General features: G+C 42.8%; 1 protein-coding gene across 8 annotated transcripts in view; it reads right to left on the bottom strand.

The window, feature by feature from the left end:
• DIS1 (Actin-like ATPase superfamily protein) overlaps positions 1–8058 on the bottom strand; it is a 64583-nt gene extending 56525 nt beyond the window's left edge. Inside the window, exons 1-6 of one of the 8 annotated variants that reach the window (XM_086520116.1) lie at positions 7727–8058; positions 7157–7343; positions 6770–7004; positions 6485–6543; positions 6319–6377; positions 5275–5421 (exon numbers count right to left, since the gene is read on the bottom strand). In XM_086520116.1, the coding sequence (XP_086376242.1) occupies positions 5275–5421; positions 6319–6377; positions 6485–6543; positions 6770–7004; positions 7157–7247 (591 nt within the window). In that variant the 5' untranslated portion in view covers positions 7248–7343; positions 7727–8058. Of the gene's footprint in view, positions 1–5274; positions 5422–6318; positions 6544–6769; positions 7080–7156; positions 7344–7726 lie in introns of those variants that run through there. The other 7 variants (XM_086520117.1, XR_015189189.1, XM_086520118.1 and 4 more) reach the window with 7 other exon arrangements.
• Positions 8059–19227: the final 11169 nt, after the last annotated feature.

Raw genomic sequence — 19227 nt, forward strand, 5'->3', positions numbered from 1 at the left:
CCAACACCTCCCCCCCTTGTTTCTTTCACGCGTAGGACGTCGTTTTTATTTTTTATTTTTATTTTTTTCCCCCCGCCCCCATTATGGCCTTTTGAGGACTTTAGTATAACATTTCATTTCATTTCTATCTCCCCCCCTCCCCCCCCCCCTCTCTCCTTCACTTTTGTTTTCGAGGCGCGCGCACACACACACACAGCTAAACATATTGAGGGCACCGGGCCACACCGCCTCGCGCTCCGCCGCTCGTCGCGATCGCCGCCAGTGTGGGTGCACACGTACATCCAGTGCCGCGCCCGCTGCTAGAGTGGGTACACACGCGCATCTAACCCCCTTGCGGACGGCGATCAAACATGAGGAAAACGAACGAAAAAGCCGACCCCCTAGAGGATGCCATTCGAAAATGCAAAGAGGAAATGACGGAGACCATCACCAAGATGAACCGCAATCTCTAGGGCACAATAAACATTCTCGAAGGACGTGTGCTGATCCAAGAGAGCAAGATAAGCACATTGGACGACCGAGTGACGACCCAAGAGGAAGAGATCACGTCACTCAAGAAAGAACTCGCCGAAGCCCAATCAAGAAACACACTGGAAGAGGGCGAACTGCAACCCTTAGTAATTGAAGAAATCAACACGATCAAGGAACAAGTACGGGCCATCAAAGAGGGAGAAGAACAGCACAAAGAAATGACGACTTCTTGGGTGGATGTTCTTACCAAAACCCAACAGAAGGCAGACGAAGCCGAGAAATGGATCAAGGTGGCCAAGAAAGGAAAAGACAAGGAGGTAACGCCCACGTCCACACCCAACAACATCATTAACCAGACACTAGAGGAGGAGCAGAGGAGAAGGGTGCGCGCTTTACATGTGAGAATTTGCGGTCTTAAAGACAAAGGCAATGTGGACGAAGAAGTAAAAGAACTCAGAGCCTTGATGGGGATTCATGAGCCGACACACACAAGGGCATGGAGAGTGGGCAACATAAAGAAAAACAGAGGCAGTGGAGAAACCTCAAAAGAAAGAGCACTCATCCTCTGTTTTCCCTCCATGGAAGCAAAGAAGTCATTCTTGAAGAAAAGACTCTTAAAGAGACTGGCATCTTTCTTGGGTACGATCTCACCCTCTCGCAGATCGCTCATATGCAGGAAGTAATGCCAGAGATTAGAGCGGCAAGGAGGAAAGGCAAGATCGCTTTTTACCGAGACGGAAAAGTGGTAATACTTGAGCAACGCTCCACATGACGGTGCGAGACTTATGGGACCACACTCAAAGTAGCTGCCTGGAACTGCAATGGATCTATGCGTCTTGATGTGGGTGCTTTTGAGGATAGCTTTACTGGAAGAGACATCATCTTCTACTCTGAGACACACCAGGCCCCTGGGCAATCCATGCCTCACATCAGTGGATATAGGTGGGAGACAGCCTACAGACAAGAGACACGCTTAGAGCACAGAGGGCGGGGCTCGGGAGGAGTGGCAGTGTTATTTAGAGAGAATTTGCAGCCACTGATACATATAGCCAGCAAGGACGAGCACGCTAGGTACATGTGGGTGAGACTGAAAGCAGAGACAGGTAGATACCTCTATCTAGCTATTTGTTACTTTCCCCCGAGTACATCAGTGTATGCACCACCCAAAGGACAGTCCCCTTTCTCTATTTTGGATGATGACATATGGGAGTTCTCTAGGGACAGTGACATTATCATCCTCGGGGACTTCAATGCTAGGACTGCCCATCACCAGGCAGTGTTTTATGATACTTCAGAGGAGATGCTAAGAGAGATAGATGTGGCGGAGACGGGCCTTTCCAGACTATCACACGATATGGAATATACTGAGTATGGGCGACACCTGATAGACATGGGCACTGCACAAGGATTGGCCATCTTGAACGGCCTACAGAGATTTCCTGCTGCGAGAGGCTTTACATGCTTCCCACACAGACATGGAGCCAGCACGGTGGACTATGTCATGGCACAACCGAATCTCATCTCTAGTATGGAGGATCTCACAGTTGGGCCCAGACCGGTCGGGGTGGCGGTGGATCATGCTCTGGTGTCAATGACCATCTCCTTCCATTTCAGTGCAGCACACAGGCCACGAGTAGCAGTCCCTACTCGCTACACATTCACAAGGGAGACGGACTCTGTATACATGGACGGAATCTACAGACGCCTATGCACTGAGGACCCGGGGCGACCTCTGGAGGAGCTAACTACTATACTGACACAGACATTACATGAGGCAGCAGCTGAAGCATACCCACACACCCAGCCTGAGCAGAGCCGCCGATTTGGGAGCAAGCCTCAGAACAGCCGATACGATGAGGAGTGCCGCCAGACTAGAGCCAGACTTCAGAGGGAGGTGTTGTTGGGGGACGTCACTCACAGACAGTCACAGATGGACTTCCGACACCTGGTACGGCGGAAGAAGATGGCTTTTTTGGCTAGACTCGAGCAGGATCTATATCAGCTATTCTTGAGTCAAGACTCGCGTGAGGCGTGGCAGCTCTTTCATGAGCAGTCCCCCCCCCCCTGCTATTTCCTCCACAGAGACCTAGGGTCAGTACGCATCATCTCTGTACACAGTACCTGGAGAGCCGCCCCTCCCCAACCCCCCCGACCCATGCCCACATACATGTGTCTTTTTCACTGCTGAGATGGTGAAGAAAGCCATTGACAGGATGAAGACTGGGAGAGCATATGATCATGAGGGCCTAGTAGCTGAGCATTTCATGCATGCCAAAGACCTACTAGCAGAGCTTCTAGCAGTTACGTTTAACCGTGCCATGTGTGAGGGCCTACCGGACACTTGGAGCCTATCTACAATCGTACCTATCTTCAAATCAGGAGACCCCATGGAGCCTGGGAATTATGGCACTATTATGATTGGGCACACACTGGCACGGCTATATGCATCCATTCTTGAGCAACAGCCGAGTAGATGGGCAGAGAGGGAAGGAATACGAGCAACTGGGCAGGCAGGATTCAGGAGAGGCTTCTCTACTCTTGACCATATCCTAACACTCAGGGCCATCATCGAGGAAGGCAGATCTCATGGGAGACGAATCTATTGTAGCTTTGTGGACTTCCGCAAAGCTTTCGACACGGTACCCAGAGCTAGACTAATGTGCAGATTACAGGAAATGGGAGTACCCACAGAACTCATTTGCGGGATCATGGCATTGTACAGATCAGTAGTAGGGCATGTACGCACCCCGGAGAGACTTTCTACACCGGTTCACTCCACTATTGGGGTGAAGCAGGGCTGCCCGCTCTCTCCCACTCTTTTCGGTATGTATGTGGATGAGATTTATGACTACATTGACAGCGATGGGGATAAAGGTGCTCAGTTGGCAGGGACATGGATTCCACTTTTGTTATATGCTGATGACATAGTGTTGATCTCCGAATCCCCAGAGGGAATGCAACGTCAATTGGATGCTCTGCATACGTTTGCCCACGAAAGTGGTTTGTCTGTCAACCTGGGTAAAACCAAGGTTATGGTGTTTAATACCACCCCACACTGGATCAGGAGGTCAGCACCTACACTCACATACGGCCAAGAGACTGTGGAGTACACAGACGCTTACACTTACCTTGGAGTGGTTTTTAGCAGACCTACATTCTCACCCAAAAGAGCAGCAGAAACCAGACTTACTAGAGCCCACGCAGCATTGGGTAGATTGGAGAGGATGTGTTCGCAGGTTCAGTTTCAGGAGCCCCGGACGAAGCTCTGGCTCTTTGACACCTTGGTGGCTTCAGCATTGCTCTATGGAACCGAGATATGGGGACCTTCACTGGATCACCACGGGAAGACGGGTCGCTCAGACGGATGGGGGAACATGGAGAAACCTCTCGTCTCTATGATCTCGCGGCTCATTAGAGCCAAGGCATCAGTACCACGGGCCATTATCCGAGCAGAGCTAGCGGCCCCCCCACTTGTGGTGGAGGCGCTCACCAGATCAGTCTCCTTCATAAACCGCACATGGGCACTTCCTAGAGACAGATATGCTCGCATAGCACTTGAAGCCTCTCGACAGTTAGCCATACAAGGAGATACAACATGCTGGTATGGGGAGATGACATCATGGTTTCAGGCACATGGGTTTAGCATAGACAGGCTGCCACCATTCCATTACTCATTGGATGCACCATCTCTCACCCTTACACAGTCAGAGATCACCAAGCTCATACGCCAAGACCTGACCTAGCTAGACACCAGAAGGACATGGATACAACCAGCACAGGAATTAGGCACGAAGATGGCTTTTTACAAAGACCACCTTCTCCAGCTTACGGAAGATGGTTTTGTGGCAAGACCCAGATACATGGATACCCACTTGTCTCATGGGATACGATGTGCTATTGGCCAGTTACGCACATCTTCTCACCAGTTGCGGATTGAGACGAGGACATACAGCAGAGTACCAGCAGAGGACAGGACATGCCCCTTAAGTAACATGGAACCTAAGACAGAGCTACACTATACATGTCGCTGCCCCGTCTACTACGAGATACGAGGCCGCTTCCATTGCTTGTTCAAAGAAGGTTTTGGACCACTCTCAAGAGTCATGGGATACGAAGATCAAAGATGTTTGGGTTTGTTCTTGCTCGAGCTGCGCAGACACAGAGATAGCCTAATGAATGGCGAGGCTAGCCAGTCTCAAAGACGGATCACAGACTTCTTCAGAGCAGACAGGGGACAGCCACAAGAGCCACTCCCACAGCAGAGCTCCCCCTCGTCTCATACCAAAGGCACACTGATTGACCGAGCGATTGAACTGAGGAAATCCAGGCGCCCGCGACTGCGAAGAACTACACAGCATCGACGGAGGCTACGACAAAAAATTCGGAGCACGCTGGCCAGGCATGCACGACGCCCGGTTAGACTACTAACCATGGAGGAAATTGATGAGATTCGCCAACGACTGATGCTAGATCTCTTGTGATTTAGCTATCCCAACAAGCCGCCCATTTTTTGCTTGGTCTTTTGCTTAGTTCACATCGATCAACTTAGGACCCCATAGTATATATCTTTGTTTTGTACTGTTGTTAGGTTATTTTGTTACTCTAACTTTGTATCAGATCCACCACTTTGTAACTTTCGGGTCTCATAGGTCATTATGGCCTTTTGAAGACGTTAATATAACATTTCATTTCATTTCTCTCTCTCTCTCTCTCTCTCTCTCTCTCTCTCTCTCTCTCTCTCTCTCTCTCTCTCTCTCTCTCTCTCTCTAACCAATGGGCATGTACCAATAAAGAAATACATACTCGCATTAATTGCTGAACAAACAAAGTTAGATCACGCCCAGCGATAGGGACTGACTTGATGCAGCTACCCATAACATAACCATCAGCAACAGGAACTACATGTGTGATACCATCTCCAGCATCCAGAACAACCCCTGTCATTTCACACTGTTTAAAACAAAAGCTTCATCATCTTTGGAGTCAAAGAAATCCAAAATAGTCTTCTGCTGGCAAAAGCTACAATTTGGGATAACAAAATGCAATATCCAAACTAAAAGCACATTGACAGAAGATACCAATGTAGCAATTTTCTTTTTCATACAGTATGAATCTTTAAAAAATAAGATAGCCTTCATCCTACAAAGTACCATCGGCCATGAAAACTTCAAAAAACATGCAACAAACTCATCTAGTTCAACTTCAAAGAAAATCAAAAGGTCTAAAACGTCCAACTAATGCAACAATTAGTCTAGTTCAACGCCAAGAAAATCAGAAGGTCCATACGGATTCGGTAGCTTGACAACAAAAGAATTTGTTAAGGTCAGCCCTACAGAACATACATCTAATGAATTTGATGTGAATTGCAAATGAGGTTTCAAACTTGCACAATGATGCTTTACACAAAACATGACGCACATTTTAATGATTGTTTCCTTCTTGAGTTCTACATTTGAAAGTAATGAAAACCCTTGACCATACAGACATAACTCCAAAAAGGTCAGTAAAGGGACAAAAAGAGGGTTGGCCCACTCAACCTCAACATGCCATGATATCAAGTATCTTCAGAACATATGGGCATAACCGGTAAAAAATATGACCAACTCGACCTCATGACAGCCCTACTATGAAAGATAGCTGCCTCAGAATAATTTAAAAACGCTGACTCTTTCAATCTTACTTCTGCTCTTCTCAAAAGCATCTCTAAGAAACACATTGCTTGAAAATCATTGAAACAAGTTGAAAGTTTGAGCGTACTACACTGTGATCTTGCAAGCCAATCACATTTATATAATGGTTTTCGTTATTAAAAGGATAGAATACAAAGCATGAATTTTTTTCATGTACCTGGGATGCTGTGTACCCTGCTGCAAGTGCTAGAACTGCCTGGACCGCAATGTAAAGTCCTGGAACATTGAAAGTTTCAAACATGATTTCTCCTGTATACTCCCGATTTTCAGGTGCTGTTAAAGGGCTTTCTGTTAGTAAAAAATAATGGTCTTCAGGATCACACCGCAGATAATTGAAAATGCACTGCTGCCAAAATCTCTCCATCGTGTCCCAGTTTTCAACCTGACAATATATGCTTGAATTTAATTTCCAGGACAATTACCTTTGAGAAATAAATTTATAGTTTATCATAGATTATAAGTGGTAACCACTGATGCAATAACTTTCTGTAGATGCTTACAACATAAAGTTGTGCTGGAGGATACATTGGAATTTGATGAAAAAAGTTCTTTTATAACTGAAAAGTCTCACAGGTTACTAGATCATGAATTAGCCAAAGCATATGCACCTGGCCTTGGCGGATTGGATAGCTAAGAGTATAAGTGGAGCTGGCTTGTGAGCGTGAGACAGCCTCCTCACCAATGTAGAAGTCAAGATCAGCCATAACCCCTGCACTGTGCTGTGCTGCCCAGTTTCCCTTGCTTTGCCCTCTTGCTTGTCCAACAAATGACTCATTGACGGCCACGACTGTTGGCACAATGAAGCACGGCTCCACATTTCCAGCAAAACCCATTTTCGTGTACCTTTGTGGAACATTCACAGCCAGAAGAAATTCAAAGACCAAGTCAACTTTTTAAACCTGAAACAGTACAAGAACCCTGAAAGTTTGCGAATGAGAAGAATTTCCATGTGAAAATCAGACACATTGAATGGTCCTTCATGAAAACTGGCCCACCTGTATTCAGTTGCTTTTTACTAGCACCTAAATTTAAATGTGATAACATCAAGAGGCAAGCTTCATTCTGAGCTTTGATGATAAAGAACATGGGCAGCCATATCACGTCTGCATTAGACCCTTCACAACGAACGGATGCTAGACCCTTCACAACCAATGGATGCTGGGAAACACCAAAACAGCCTCTCTGACAAGGACACCAGAGGCAGAAATCAGCAGCATTGTAGGGTAAACTGAATAAAACCAGACCTCAGCTCAATGCTCCATGGCATTATTTGATTTGGGACGTGGGTATCCCAGGAGTGGTAGAAACCACCCAACTAGTGATGAAGCTTTACCACAAATATGGACTGAAACAAGTGTCAGCATCACACTCAAGGACGTCGATGTTGATATCTTATGCTCGTGATTGAAACACAGAATTAAGTGCAAACACTCCCATATTATGCAGCACAGCAGAAGTAGGGTGCAAGGATCTCTCTCTCTCTCTCTCTCTCTCTCTCTCTCTCTCTCTCTCTCTCTCTCACACACACACACACACACAAGAAGAGCGAAAGAAAATATCAGTACCCGGTGCCATTGTCGATGACCACAGCAGGCCGGGCTGTGGCATCCATAGAGAGGGAGGGATGCTTCGATCAAAACAGCAGTCTTGATCTTCTCAAATTGTCGAAAAGTGCGCAGCTTCTGTTGCTTCTGCTTCCGAAAATGCTTGTGCGCACGTGTGCGTGTGAAAGACAGAGCGAGACCTGCAGCTTTTAGCTTCTGTAGATGCCCCAAATTGCAGATCTTGATTCTTCTCCGATAAAGCAGGACTGCATCAGTACATCTAGCACATGTGAAACTAATGGTCACCTCCTTTTGTCAAAGAGAATCATGTTACCTTGTTAATTACAACATATCAATTCTCACACTTGAACAATAATTCAAGATGAATCATTTGATGGCTAAACTTTATCACTTAGTAGTTGCCAAAAGGACAAAGCAAAGGCCACTGTTAGGTTGCACTAAGCACTTTGTAGGGTAAAGAGCCAGTAGTGGGCCACCTACGAAGAGGCACTTGTAGCTTTCTCCTCCAAGCTCAATTTTCAGCGATGGAAAGCTCATCAGATCCGCAATGTCGAGGGCTTTAAGAGGTTAAAGATTTTGCATTTGACAAATGTGTGTGCTAAAAGATATAATATGATTTATCAATCATGTGTAACAAAAAAAGGGAGCCAAAGGAGAGATTGATGTACCCCCAAAAGAGAGAAAAAGGAGCCAACAAGGATTGAAATCAAGTGATGACCAATAGCATCATTTTATTTCAAATGATGTAACCGTTAGACCTCCACTTTTTTGTCTCTCTATTGGGTGAGGTTGTTTATTATATTGGACAAAGTTTATCTTTATATTGGGGGTGGACAAAGCCTCCCTTTGGGGGACGTCCACCTATTGGCCCTTTTACCCTATTTTGGCAAGGAAAAACAAGTCATAACATCACAAGGCCTTCTCATTGACATTAGTAGTGCTTGTGTATTTTGTAGGTTAGGGGAGCGTGGATTAGAAGCTATTCAATGAATAAGATGATATTTTCAAGAGGAAAGAAGTGGGAATTGATGACATATAACTACTACACTTATTTCCAAGAAAGGTCTTGTAATGGAAAGCTTGTCAAGGAATGATAGACATAAGCAATACTTTTCAATCCATGTGGTTTACAAAAAGATTAAGAAAACAAACATGCTCGAGTATTGTAGTGGTACAATACATGTGTATAGGACCAAATTTATGCGTGTATAGAATATGTGTGTATACGGTATAGGTTCCGAAGGATAAGGTTATGGGTAACCCATTCATTGACCTCATATCTCCAAAACAAAAATTCATGGTGTGAACCTTGCTTTTTGCACATAACATCTTAACCTGATGTTTGCAAGCCTTGGAGTCAACCATGTTATCAAAATGGACACTTGCTATTGTTAAACAATTGAGTTGCAGTATCCCAATGATTAATGCCAATTGAATGTAGGACCATTCAAGAACTAACCACAATAACTCTTTCAATACTTAGTGTCATGCCTTAATCTCATATTTTTTCGAATTTGTACATCTGGTTGTTGTGTAAAAAAAGAGGTCGCCAACCTTCGTCCATGAAGCAACTTTTCCAGCACTGTAATATAGAAAAATGAAGCCTTGAGTCACCCATATCGTCTCTTCTCTTATGCCCTAAAATATAGCTATCTAGCATGAATACAAATGAGTAGGGACTTGTTGTTTCTAAGCGTGCTAATAGGGACACCCTCTTAGCTTGATTAAAGGCTTGTTTGAGCGTATTACTCATGTAAGGAAGTTTTATGTGTAATAGGCAACAAGGAAGTTTTTTGTGTAACAGACAATGATTATAATGCAGATTTGAATGTGATGCAATTGAAAGGCGTCTATGGTGATGTGCCTAAGAAGGATGATGTTCAACAAGAGTATCATTTCAAATGTTGGAAAGCATTCTGTTATTATATATTTAAGTTATTGATGTGCAAATGCTTATGAGAGAAGTACAAGCAACCAAGTGGATGTGAATACTTGTGTCGGTAACCATTCGTAATATTGATGGTAGTGTATCAAACGATGGTACATATGACAAGTGTCTCAAATTAAAAGATGGCTTGAATGATCACGAGAGCCTACCACATGTACACTCCACCAATAGTAGTCGTATTGCTTCGAGATTGAGCATGCCTTACTTCTTCATCTATCGAGGTTATTTCCTAGCCTTGAAGAAAGCTTCATCACTACAAGCCATGTGGCCTTTGACATGCACCTCACGTGAGCATTGGCATATATGATAAGTGTCTCAAATTAAAAAATGGCTTGAATGATCACGAGAGCCTACCACATGTACACTAATTTGGCGCCACCAATAGTAGTCGTATTGCTTCGAGATTGAGCATGTCTTACTTCTTCATCTATCGAGGTTATTTCCTAGCCTTGAAGAGAGGTTCATCACTACAAGCCATGTGGCCTTTGACATGCACCCCGATGGGATGAGCCATATGAGCATTGAACCTAGCCAAAGCTGGAAGGAGATTATTACTAGAGGTGGAAGCCCGATCAATTAGCTTTAGCGAGCAGTTATAGCAGAGTTACAACAAAAATAGTCACCATCACCTTACACATTGGACTAATGTGGCTAGCTTGTAGGAAAGAACGAGAGCTGATTGCTAATGAGTTTTTGAAGGCAGAGATGTGGCTGTACTGCTCTCGTGATTGAAGAACTATCCACCCATGAGTTGGCCCATGGCAATTGTAGCCACGACCAAGGCTTGCACACAACAAGTGTTGATTGGTTGAGGATCTAGGTAGTATTGAGCACATGTGCAACCTAAGTTGGCCACCATTGAATATGCACCCTCATGATTGAGAGGATGCTACCTTCCTAACTCCAAATCCAAAGCTACATAGCTCTAAAGCTAATCATTTTTAAAGTGATCAGGTTCAAGAAAGTTGACTCTCATCTCTTATTTTACATACAATGTCTTCCGGCATGCGCAAGGGTTCTTCTTCTTCAACAAGGTCCACAACCATTGTGGAAAATGATCCAAAATCTCTTAAGTGTGGAGATAGCAACACAACCACCCAACCAACGACATCAAAAACCATGATCATGGCATACTTGGTATCGTTGCAAGAGACCGTAAACAAACAAGGCGAAGACTTACGAGCACTTGCAATGGACAATGGCACACTAAGGGTATTTGTGGCTGAGAATGAGAATCTCAAGAGGACACTTGAGATGCAAACAACACGTTTGATGCAGCTTGAAAAGGAAGTCAAGGAATGTAAACACTCTCTTGTGGACTTGAATGCTTTGAAGGAGCGCATAAGCAAAGTAGAGCATGACCATGTATTGAAAGAGGATAAATTTGACACCATGAGGCGGGATGTATGCGACATGAAAAATGTATGCACAAACAAGTCTTGGGCTGATGTATGTGGTAAGAATGTGGTTCCTAATTCCTCACTCAATGCAAGCTATGGTTCAAACAAAGAATGTTGACAATGTGGATGTGGAGGAGTTGAAGGAACATGAGCGATATTCCAAGAACATTGTTATTCGTGGAATTCCCGAAGAGAAGTTAGAGACACCTCCTTCTCTTGCTATTGTTATCGAAGATTTTTTCAAAACCCACTTTGGCATGTCTAGAGTTATGGTCTATGGAGCACATAGAGTGGGGAAGCAAGGAGCTCCTCGCTCGGGAGAACGGCCATTTGTATGCACCATGCCGGATGAGACCAAACAAAAGATTATCCTTGATAATAGTTGGATCTATTTGAGAGATACAAAATGTTGTGTATGTGAAGATCGCACTATTAAGCAACAAAATATGCGTCACAAGGCATATGATGAAAAGAATAAGAAAAATAGAAGATCTCACAAAGAAAATACACCCAAGGAGGAGGCAAGTCCCTCAAACAAATAGAGATGCATGACCTATGAGACCAAGTTACAATTGAAAATATGCTTTTGGAATTGTAATGGATACCCATGGAATGCGGAGGTCGGCATTGATGAACTAACAAGCAAAGCCAATGTTGTACTTCTTGTTGAAACTTGGGAGCATGATGCACAAAGGATTAACGGCTTGGAGGATTATAATGTACATTCATTGATGTGGTCAAAGAATCTCAAGCAACTAAGAGGGCAAGGAGGGATAGCATGTATGGTTAAGAAAGGATTTGAAGATTTTGTATCAATTGTGAAAGATGACAAGTACAAACGTTATGTATGGCTAAAAATTATGACACCAAAAAGAGCACCCATTTTTGTAGCTGGTTGCTACATTCCTCATCATGATTCCCCCTTTATGCTTGCATGGATAGAGATCATCCATTTTTTTATTTAGAAGAGAACATTGCTTATTCCAAAGGCAAAGGTGATATTATTGTATTTGGGGATATGAATGCTCGCACAAAAATATTGCAACATGACACTCAACAATTTGATATGACATACATTTCAAGGGAGTTGGAGGAAGTTCACTTGTATGATCGTACTTCAATGGATGAGAAAAATTCGGATCACGATGGAAAGTTACTTTACACGGGTTTGCTAATTGCCAATGGTGTATCTTTGTGGAGTGGAACCAATGGATCTACATGTAGGAAACAGAATGGGGACAGTGTGATTGACTATATGCTACTCTCCGAAGCCAGCATGTATCGCATAAAGAGTTTTATGTTTGACCAATGGACCCCAGAATTTGACTATCGGACCTTATGTATTGACCTTTCATGTGGAGAATCAACTAAGCGTGATAATCTCAGCCAAAGTAAAGAGAAATTATCACTATGTATGGATTTCAAACAGGCACCAATGTACGTTGAAATGGTTGAGCAAAAGTTATGGATGGCAAAGCTTCAATATGACGCACCATTGGAAACTAAATGGGAAAAGAAAGTTATTTGTGCCGAAGAATGCTTTGCCATAAAGCATCTCCATGGTATCAATAAAGATAGATCACGCAAAAGGTGCTTTGATAAAGAATGTCAAGATGCTCGAAAGTCCTTGATAAAGCTTGATGCAACTATGGACAAAGAAAACTATCAAAGTCATTTGCATACATACAAGGCATTGATTCAAAAGAAGAGAAGAAGATGGGAAGTAAAGCAACAATTTTTTCAAGTCCAAGAAAAGGCACATGCATGTGGAAGATTTTGGAGAAACTTGAGGGGCAAGCGGGTTGAGAATTTTGGTAACTTAAGTCTTGTGGATACGTACACACATTGTAAGCAATTATATGAGCAAGCAAATGCTGAGAAAATGCCATTTTATGGTTCACTCCCATGTATGCCCTCTTTTTTTACTATTGAAGATGTATGCGTGGGCTTGAAAAGTTGACCACTCGCAAAGCAGGAGATCTTCAAGGTATCAAGCCGGAGATGATCAAATGGACGGGAGATTTTATCCATGAGTGAATGTGTGATATGTTCAACCTTGCACTTCAACATGGTATGCCTTATGATTGGAGTACTAATTGGGTTAAGCCTTTGCATAAAGGAGGGGATGTAAAGAATGTAAATAACTACCGAATTATAATGATTGGGTCTCTTATGGAAAAGTTGTTTGGATGCATAATGGAGATGAAATTGAGTGATTGGGCTGAAGAGAATGACAGGCGTGCAAAAGGACAAGCGGGTTTTCGTCGATGCCATAGCACCATTGGTCATCTTGTCACTCTTTGTGTTCTCATGGAGGAAAGTCGGTTGAAAGGCAAGCGATTGTATTGTTGTTTTGTGGACTTCAAGAAAGCCTTTAATATAATTCCACGTAACAATTTGTGGAGAAGGATGGAAAAACTCCAAGTGCCAAGTGAGTTTATATAAGCTTGCAGTTTCTTGAAGCTATCAGAAGGTGATTTGTCAATTGTGCATGGGAAGAGAAATTTCAAAAAAAATTGTAAGCACTATTGGGGTTAAACAAGGATGTCCATTGTTACCAACTCTCTTTGGTCTATGCATCGATCAATTGGAACAAATGGTACTTGACTTTATGCAAGAAGAAGGCATTGAAGAGGTCACTATTTGCAATGTAGTAATCATGCTTTTGTTGTATGCGGATGATGTAGTGCTTCTAGCACACACCTTAGAAGATGCACAAAAGCTTATGGTTGTCCTTGAGAACTTTTGCTTGCATAGTGGGCTAATTGTGAATGAATCCAAAACAAAGGTTATGCTTGTGAAAACAAACCATAAGGAGAAGCCATGCATTGTATACAACAATGAGACACTTGAAGTTGTTTGAGAGCTTTAAGTACCTTGGCCTTGAGGTTCCGTCCAATCACAAGTGGCATGAATGTGCTATGCATCGTTTGGAAGCCGGAAAGAGAGCATATTATGCATTTGAGAACATGTGTAATGCAGGAAACATCAAGTGTTGGGTTCTCAAGAAGTATCTTTTTGATGCATTGGTGACACCGGTTCTTCTTTATGGAGTTGAAGTGTGGGGCGGGAGCATCTCAAAGTCTACTTGGAAAGAGTTTGAGAATGTCCAAACGCATTTTCTTATAAACTTTCTCTAAGTTAAGACACAAACACCATATACGCTCCTACTTCTTGAGTCGGGATCTCTTCCAATTGAGGTTATGGGCATGGAAAGGGTTGTGGAGTACATGATAAAGATGTGTCAAAACCCCTCACATCAACTTCCTACAATTGCATGGGAAGCAAGCAAAAAAGATAAAAGACGCATAAAAGCAAGATCTTGAGCATGAGATGGATGCAAGACATAAAGAAGTGGTATGGGATATGGGACGCATTACACTTGCTACATAATGCTTCAATTGACTCCCAAGTGAATGAAGATTTTCTACAACACCAATGTATTACGGCTTGGGAGAAATCCGGTGGGTCACGCTTCATACATTACACCACCCATACTGCCCCCAACTAGAAAACCATGTTCTTCGTTGAAAGAGGAAACCGTGCTATGCCTGAGCCTATCCCCTTGTCGGCGATACGCACTATCGTAGCCATTCAGCTTAGCTCCCATTTCCTTCGATGCGAGACAGGTCGTTGCGGCAATGGGAGAAGAGTCAAATCGATTGTGCACATTATGCTCACTTCAAGTTCGAGAGTCTGAGTACCACACACTACTAGAGTGCTCATCTTTTGGTCACATCCGAACTTGCTTCTCTCACATTTTCATCCATGACTTAAACCTACACACTTTCCTCTCCCAACCACAGTGTGGTCTCTCCATTGCGACTCTCATCACCACAATTTTGGAGCATTGAGAGTCACTCATGAGCCATACACATACTACATCACATGTAACTTTGGTGCCATAGGTCATATTTGACCTCCGAGGATGATAATAAAATCTCTCTCTCTCTCTCTCTCTCTCTCTCTCTCTCTCTCTCTCTCTCTGAGCATTGGAATTAAACAGCGGTAGAAATCACAAATTAACTAGAATAATTATTCAATTGTGTAACACTGACCATGGTCTAGCATGACAATTGCAAAATAAACATTAACTTCAATTCAAATCACACATCATATACATGTGGAAACTACAATTCAAAGTCACACACACACACACACACACACACACAAAGAGAGTTTGACACCAATTGAGGGCCGGACTTTTTGGGATTGAACCCATTCCAAAAGGTGTATTGATATAGTTATTCTTCTTCAAAAGAGCTTTTGATCAATACAGCTTGCTTATCACATTTCTAACTGCACAAATGGCAGAGATGAAAGCTCTAAAATTTGGTAAAGGTTGCGACTTAGCTTTTCACTTAAAACACCTCCTTAAACTCGATCACAAGGCACTAAAAACCTCAGGAGTGGTAGGATCTATGGGGATTAAGCAAGAATCGCATTGGAAAGAAGATATGTAAGCATTAAGAAGTAGTAACATGTTTTGTTGTTAATTAGCATAAGCAATATACTTAGCCATGGAGACGCGAGAGAGAGAGAGAGAGAGAGAGAGAGAGAGAGAGAGGATGATGAACCTTGAGAAGAGCATGGAGACCTTCATTTAGACTTGAGGTTTGCATGGATCTTCAAGAGGTAAGAAGACATGCGTACCTTTGCTCTCTCTTAGTGCAGTCTCATAGAAAAACAAAAAAAACTCCCTTTTACGGTTCTCAAATCGAAAACTTTGAACATGAAAATTGTTCATCTCATCATTTCCAGCAAGATTAGCAACCCATTTTTTTAGGAGATGCCTTCTTTTTTTAGTTGTTCTAAAAGCACTCACACTACATCATTTAGAGGTTGTTTTCTATGTTTAGAACTACGCCTTTTACCTTCTCTCTTACATGGGAGGCTTGTGGACCACATCCCTTATCTCCAAATAGCTTTAGGTTGGCATAGCTCTATAGAAGTTCCTCTTTTTGAAGTCTCTTTGCAAGATAATCCTCTTTGGGAGTAGGAATAATAAGTTTCTTTGTTTGCAGTTGTGTTTGGACCACACTTTAAGCTCTTATGGTTGGTTATAATTTAGAACTTCGTTCCCAAAAAAGTAATGCCTCTATTGATTTAGAGCATAAATGACTCTAGCAGTTTGAGGTAATGGGATGGGTAGTTCTTTTCATGAATCTTAATCTTATGTGATGAAAGCTATTGGTCTACCTTCTTGAAAGTATACTCCCCCAACTTCTATGCCACTAGCATTATTGATGACGTCAAAGGTTTGGTTGAAATTCAATAGCATTCAAATGGTTGAAATTCAGTAGCTTTAGACTCTTTAGAAGGTAATCAATAGCGAAGCGATCATGGCATAGTCTTCTATAAAGCTTCTATACCAGCATGTGAACCCCAAGAATCCTCTAAAATCACTTACATTAGATGGCCGAGGCCATTCAACAATGTTGAACTTTATCGAGGTCCACTGAGATGCCTTAAAAAAATAAAAATCCGAAGCATTTGATCTTTGGAGAGAAGAAGGTACACTTGCTCATCTTGGCATATAGTTTGTGTTGTTGACACAGATATAGCAAATTCTTCAAGTGGAATTTTTGTTCTTCCTTATTCTTTGAGTAGATTAGAATGTCATCGAAGAAGACAAAGAAAAAATCATTTAGGTAAGGGGCCTAAAAATATCTTGCATCAATCTATTGAATCATTCCGGTCCATTAGTCAAACCAAATAATTACTATAAGTTCAAAATGGCCATATCATGTGTTGAAGGCTATCTTTGGGATAACCCAATCGTAGATCTATCTTTGAATAGATCTAAAATATTTATAATCTATGTAATAGTTCATTGATGCATGGTATAGGCTAGCCTAATTCTTAGCTAACCAATCCATTCTCAGAATCCCATCGTACATCCCAATGGAAGGGTTTCAAAGAAAATTGAGGTAGAGTGTCTCCTTAGTTTCCCACACAATGTTGAGATACCAACGTTTTTCCATTGACCAATTCTAATGTCATAATTCTAGCTAGTTCTTGATTCAAACTCAACTTTTGCAAGCATTTTTTGAGATAAAAGGCATGAGTACTACCACAATCGATAAGCAAATTGAAACCTATACCTAGATGTGTGGCTGGCATTCGAATAAAAACAAATTATTATTGTGCTCAAGGTTGTCAATAGGTGCATAAATAGTTTCTCTCTCTTCTTCTCTCCAAGAGAACTAGAGAACGCTCTCCTATGGCTGCATGTGCATGAGTGTTACTTCCTTCATCCCTTCCAAAGGCTCTAGCTACTCTTCCTTGCCCTCTACCTTGTCCCCCATTTTGTCCACGAAGGTGATATCTTTGGTCTGCCTTAGTTGTCATCGCTGCTCTATTAGTTAAACGTGGACATCGGTTGCGGTAGTGTCCCAACTCCTCGTATTCAGAGTATTGAACATCCAAGCATAGAAGATATTTGGCATTAGCGGTATAAGCTCTCTGTGGTTGACTATTAGTGTGGAATTTTTTTGGTTGCCTGGCACCATAAAAGCTTGGATTTTGCTCAATTATCCTTTTAATTCCTTGCTCCTTCATCAAGGGCTTAGCTTGTAGTAAAGCATCTTATAGAGTGGTGGATTTCATGGCTTCTAGTCGTGAACTAGTTGGTTCCCTCGGGCCTTGACAAAAATGAGCCACTTGCTACTCTATGGTCATTAGCGGCGCATAATTTCCAAGCCTTACAAACTTTGAGTAGCATTCTGGACAATCTATATGGTTTTAGGCTAAAGAAATTGTTAATATTTATTGACTCATGGGCGGAAGGTAAGTATCTCTCCTTTACTGCTTACTTTAATCTCCCTCCAACTCTCAAAGTCTTATAATAATCTCATGCCATAGGAATGTTGTTTCCACCATAATTTTACTTCCATTACGAGACAAAACATCCCTTTCATTTTCTTGGTTTGTAGGCATAGTCCTTACAATAGAGAAGTAATCTTCTATAGCATCAGTCCATACTTTTGCTTCCTTCTCAATATCATCACCCTCTCCCCGAGATGAAGCAAGAAAGATTTTGCGAAACTTGGGGATGGATTACAATTCTATCCACGCTTGTCCTAATGACTGCATTCGTTTCAGAGGGGAATACACAGACATGGAGAAGTGTCCGAAATGTGATTCCGAAAGATATCGAGTAGATCTCCACGGGACAAAAATTCCACAAAAGGTTTTGCGACATTTTCCTTTGCTTCCTCGCATCAAGCATTTCTTCGAATGTAAGTCCATGGCCGCCCTAGCATCATGGCATGAGGAGAATAAATCTTCGGATGGTGTGCTACGAATTCCTGCAGATTGCGCAGCCTGGAAACATATAGATGGAACATGGTCGGATTTTGCCAGGGAAGCTCGAAATTTGCGCTTAGGCCTGGCTATGGATGGCGTAAATCCATTTGGTCAAAGATCAACATCTTACAGTGTATGGCCCGTTGTCATCGTCAACTACAACATTCCCCCGTGGTTGACTACGAAGAAGGGGCACCTATGGCTAAGCTTGATTGTGCCAGGGCGATATAAAGTGGGGAATATGGATGTGTATCTTCGTCCACTATTGGAAGAGCTACAACAATTGTGGATTGGCATAGAGGTGGTGGATATGAGCCGACACACAGGACGACGGAATGCTTTGATCATAGGTATTCTAATGTGGACCATGCATAACTATCCCAGGCTAACAGAATGCTCAGGTGATCTATTGACACTCCTCTCTCAGACACTGTAAATCTTGTTTTTCCCCATAGTTGATCTATTATCATGTGTATACATGCAGGGCTTCAAACAAGCGGATACAGAGCATGTGTCACATGTGGACCTAGACTGAATGCACGTAGGGCACCCTCACTGAAGAAGCAAATCTACGAAGGTCATCAAGCGTATCTTCCGGAGAATCATGTGTTACGCGACGGCTTTTTGGGAAGAGAGCCACCAAGGATGTCTGCACAAGCATGGTTAGAGCAGAAGGAGATGTGCGATGACGGATTGCCTCCAGGGATGAAGAGACTATCTCTATGGTACGAGTTACCATACTGGCCCCGACTCGTGATCAATCACTTGCTCGATCCAATGCACATATTCAAGAATGTGGGTAATCTACTATGGGACCATTTGACCGGCAAGAAAGATACTTTGGG

This window comes from Adiantum capillus-veneris, chromosome 9, assembly GCF_014529385.1.
Source record: "Adiantum capillus-veneris isolate H3 chromosome 9, ASM1452938v2, whole genome shotgun sequence".
Taxonomy (NCBI): Eukaryota; Viridiplantae; Streptophyta; class Polypodiopsida; order Polypodiales; family Pteridaceae; genus Adiantum; species Adiantum capillus-veneris.